This window comes from Anarrhichthys ocellatus, unplaced genomic scaffold (assembly GCF_004355925.1).
Source record: "Anarrhichthys ocellatus isolate YVR2014 unplaced genomic scaffold, GSC_Weel_1.0 scaffold77, whole genome shotgun sequence".
NCBI lineage: Eukaryota > Metazoa > Chordata > Actinopteri > Perciformes > Anarhichadidae > Anarrhichthys > Anarrhichthys ocellatus.
This window is the reverse complement of record NW_022280107.1, coordinates 482,646-486,667: the sequence shown is the minus strand read 5'-3', so window position 1 is coordinate 486,667 and position 4,022 is coordinate 482,646. Positions and strand designations below refer to the sequence as shown.

The 4,022-nt window shown below is 44.9% G+C and overlaps 2 protein-coding genes across 2 annotated transcripts in view; both read left to right on the top strand.

Annotated features, from left to right (window-relative positions):
- eef1akmt1 (EEF1A lysine methyltransferase 1) overlaps positions 1-988 on the top strand; it is an 8,740-nt gene extending 7,752 nt beyond the window's left edge. The window contains exon 6 of the mRNA XM_031873966.1: positions 137-988. Coding sequence (XP_031729826.1) covers positions 137-267 — 131 coding nt within the window. The 3' untranslated portion in view covers positions 268-988. The remainder of the gene's footprint in view (positions 1-136) is intronic.
- A 93-nt stretch (positions 989-1,081) lies between these two features.
- On the top strand, positions 1,082-3,928 carry LOC116397989 (uncharacterized). Its single transcript, XM_031873941.1, has 4 exons — positions 1,082-2,083; positions 2,161-2,219; positions 2,299-3,278; positions 3,349-3,928. The coding sequence occupies exons 1-4, from the start codon at positions 2,010-2,012 to the stop codon at positions 3,373-3,375; spliced, it is 1,140 nt and encodes a 379-aa protein (XP_031729801.1). The 5' UTR covers positions 1,082-2,009; the 3' UTR covers positions 3,376-3,928.
- Positions 3,929-4,022: the final 94 nt, after the last annotated feature.

Sequence of the window (4,022 nt, the reverse complement as noted above, 5' to 3'; positions counted from 1 at the left end):
CATATGTGTACAGGTGAGAGGTTATTAATAATCATATGTGTACAGGTTTAAATAGTTAACCCTGTATTCTAGTCGAGACATGGAGCAGCAACAGATTACTTCCTGTGTTATGTTTTATTATTTTCTGTTCCTGAAGGAGCCGTGATGGAGAAACTGGCCAAAGAGCTTCTGGGCGTCACCATGTGCAGCTTCCTCCCGGAACACAACAGAAACTTGTCCAACGACTTCCGCTGTTTTGTCAACTATCCGTCTCGCCTGCTGTCCTGAAGCTCTCCGGCATGAGCTCTGCTTCTGCACGGACGGTTTCCTGTTTCCTGTTTCCTGTCGGGGAGTCAAAGGGAAGCATCGACTCCTGCGGAGGAAACGAGGAGTTCAATTAAGAAATGAACTCTGACCTGTGGAAAGAATTGAGTCTGATGACTCAAAGACTTCATGACAGAATGTTTGATAACCGGCTGGCTTTCTACGAAAATGATTATTTAACCCACGAAAAATGATTTTACATAAATTTTGGTTGATAGTTTCAGACGGTAATCAAGCAAAAAAAAAGCCAAATATTTCTCCAAAGTGTTTTATATCATTTTAAATTGTGTTTTGGACTTCGTGATCTTCGGCTGTAGTAAACTATGCGTCTCAGGTTTCACTATTTCCTGACATGTCACAGCTCTGTATCGATCTATTGATTATTTAATATCAGTCAATTAAAGGGGAACTACATCTCCTGTTGGTCTTGAGAATAAATACCCCCTGGTGATGTCATGGTGATGTCATCAGGGTAGTTTGGAGACGACACGTTTCTAACACGAAGCCTGTGTGCGTTATGGACCTGGGCATCAGAAGGCTCTCACAGAAACACATGTTAAACAGATGCATTGTGGGAAATGTAGGATCCATCAGAAATCTACACAAATAATGAATAAGTTCGGCATACTTTGGCCTCATTTGCTTTGATTGTGACCGTTCTTTTTAATAAAATCTGTGTCTTGTGCGTCCCTGAACTGTATGGAAGAAAGTAGCTCAGTTGTAACGGGTCAGTCAGAGAATAAACACCTTTAACAGTGTTAAAGGTTAATAATCAAGCTGCAATTAAGACCCTTAAAAAGTCTTAATTGGCATTTCCCCGAGGTGTTACTTTGTAGCTTGTTTTTTAATATATTTATCCTCAATGAGGATTCAGTGTTCTCTGGTCCCACATGCTAACTGCTAGCCACATGACCGCTATTGGACGCAGACAGCTGTGTGGACGCACAAACACTTTGTAAAGGTGCACGTGAGCCTGGTTCTGTTTCAACATCTCATTCATTGTGGAGCCTCGTTTCCACTCCCACGGGTGAAAAGACTAAACATGCGTTTGCATATGGAGAAGTGTGTCCGCTCCAGCAGCAGTGAAGAAGAAATGAGATGTTGCATCGACGAGGTTCTTCAACTGACCAGCTGTCATTCTATTGGACTGAGGCTATTTATAGCTTCCACAGGACTAACTCATCACCTGCACCTGTAAAGTTTACAGCACCATGCCTTTTGTTCTACCTGTAAACATGAAGTGCTCTTGTGTGAATAATGTTTTGAGCAACTCAAAGCTGTGACTTGAGGCCAATATTTCATTGCTTAATGAAGACGATGAATAATTATGATTCAAACACATTTGAAGGATGTTTTTGTTCCCCTGGGACTCTACAGTAATGGCAACGTGTTTGCCCTTCACAATAAGACATTCACTCAAAGGGAAAACGAACCATACTGACCGAGCAGGTGCAGGCTGATATTCTAATGCACGACCCTTTCGCTCAGAGTTTCACAAAAACGAAACAGACAAAAACAAAAAGTACAAACGTGTGGTATAATTAAACTGCATATTTTTAATTCCTTCTTCTAGACATGCCTGTTCCCCTACATTCACACCGGCTCTCTCTCATTTCAAACGGCCTCTGCTGTGGAGCTGCAGCTTCCTGCACTGATTGGCTGATTGACTCTCAGGTGTCCCAGGAGATGTATCAGGCAGTGATTGGATGCAGGTTGCAATAAATGCTCCCTCTCTGCTGCACACATGCGCAGCAGGAATGGCTTGTGGAGTTCATTTGGGGTAAGTTTTTGAAACTATTTTCAGTGTTTGTTGAGTTGCTGAACTGTTTCTGACCGGACGTCTTGTTTTCTGTGCAGGATCTTGCTGGTTTGCTTGGTTCAAGCAGAGCTTGTGCGTAGTCTGTGGGCTGCACAAGGTGAGCAACACACAGATGTCGCTGTTACTCATTGGTGTGATTTACTAGCTGTAGATTTATACTCTTGTTTCTCTTGCAGATCAGAGACAAACCGGCGACACACATGTTGGCTTCTCGCAGCAGGGTAGATTTGGTGGCAGCTATCCCCAGAATCAACTCAGACAGGCCTCTGGTTCTCCTCAGACTGCTAACGGTGGCTATGCTTCGGTCATGTTGGCGCAGAGCAGCTCTGAGTCTAAACCTAACCGACCAACGACTACGTTGAATCAGGAAAATGTGCAAAACACTCCAAAAAAGCAGATCTTTGGCCTTTCTGTTGCTAGTGGTAGTTCCCTCGGTAGGTACGATCAAACTCCGATTAGCAAGAAGAGAACTCGGCCAGCTCAACAGGGTATACCAAGTACGAGCAACTATCAGTCCAGCAGTTCTGGATCTCTACAGAGTCCGAGGGGAGGCTACTCCTTCAAACCTGCCTCCCATCAGTCAGCAGCACAGAGAGCTTCAGCTGTTTCTGAAACACCGGGAAAAGGTTATCCGAAGTCGTCCAGCGACGGTGCTGCTGGGCCACGAAGGATCCCTGCTCGGACGAAAACCTCAGCCAGTGGCCGCGCTGTAAGGGTGTCTCCACATCGTGGCTCTGTAGCACCTAAACCTTCCTATTTCTCATCTCTCCAAAATGAGAGAACTAGAAATAACCCCAGCCAGGCTGGGAGCCCATACCCAAACAAACTGGTTCCTGTGAATGTTCCTGTGAATGTTCCTGACTCCGGGACCAGCAGTTCCGGGACCTCTGGTCAGAAATTTGCCCCGACCAGAACCCACAACATCCCTCAGGCCTTTGGTGGCTATGCTATCAGACGGCTGAAGGAACCCACTGACCAGAAGGAAGTGAGTGTCGGGAGGCCGCAGCAGGCCTACGTGGCCCCCCAGCGGCCCCCTGCACAGAAGCAGGCCTACATGGCCCCCCAGCGGCCCTCTCCTTCTTACAAGCCACAGGCCCAGAGTGTTCATCCGGAGGCCAAATGGATGAGGATCAAGTCTCGTCAGAGACCGGAGCAGGTGAGTGCTTCATTATATCGTAATGTTTTATACGCTTGAATGTGGTTTCTAATGTTGTATCTTCCTTCAGATGGATGCAGCAGGAGTCCTGGGATGAATGATTTGTTTTTTAAATAATAAAATGTATTTAATTTTACACGCTTTTGTGTCCTGAATTCCTCTTCTAGCTGTGCACTAAATGCCAGAATGTGTTCACACTGCTGGAGGTTTGGTGTCATCTGTGAAGAGAAGATTTCATTTAATATTAGAATGTTGCTGTTCTTCACTGTGGTAGCTTCGTGGTCAAACGGTTGAGGGCTTTTGATATTCAAGTGTGCAAGGCTTCAAATGAACATTTCCTTAAATCACATCTTTTATAGATTAGTGTGCAGTGAGTGACGATTACTGCTGTTACCTTGAACCTGATTTCTGAATCTAAAGAAATGCATATGATGCATAATGACTTATTTTACGAAAATAATACCGAGATAGCAGAAAGCACGCCAACACACAGATTCCAGAAATATTCTCAACATATCTCTCTGTCAAACCACGACCGAGATATTAGCAAACTAACACCAGCAACAAAAAACGCTTTATGGCTTATAATCATAAAATGCAACTCACCTTTTGATGTCGTGAAGAAAATGCAATATTCCATCATACTGCTCCACGTCATCTGTTCGCCTTCTTGTTCCTAACTCTCATCAGGGGGGCTGAACTAGGGAGGGGTGAGCGGGGGAGAACTAGGGAGGGGTGAGCGGG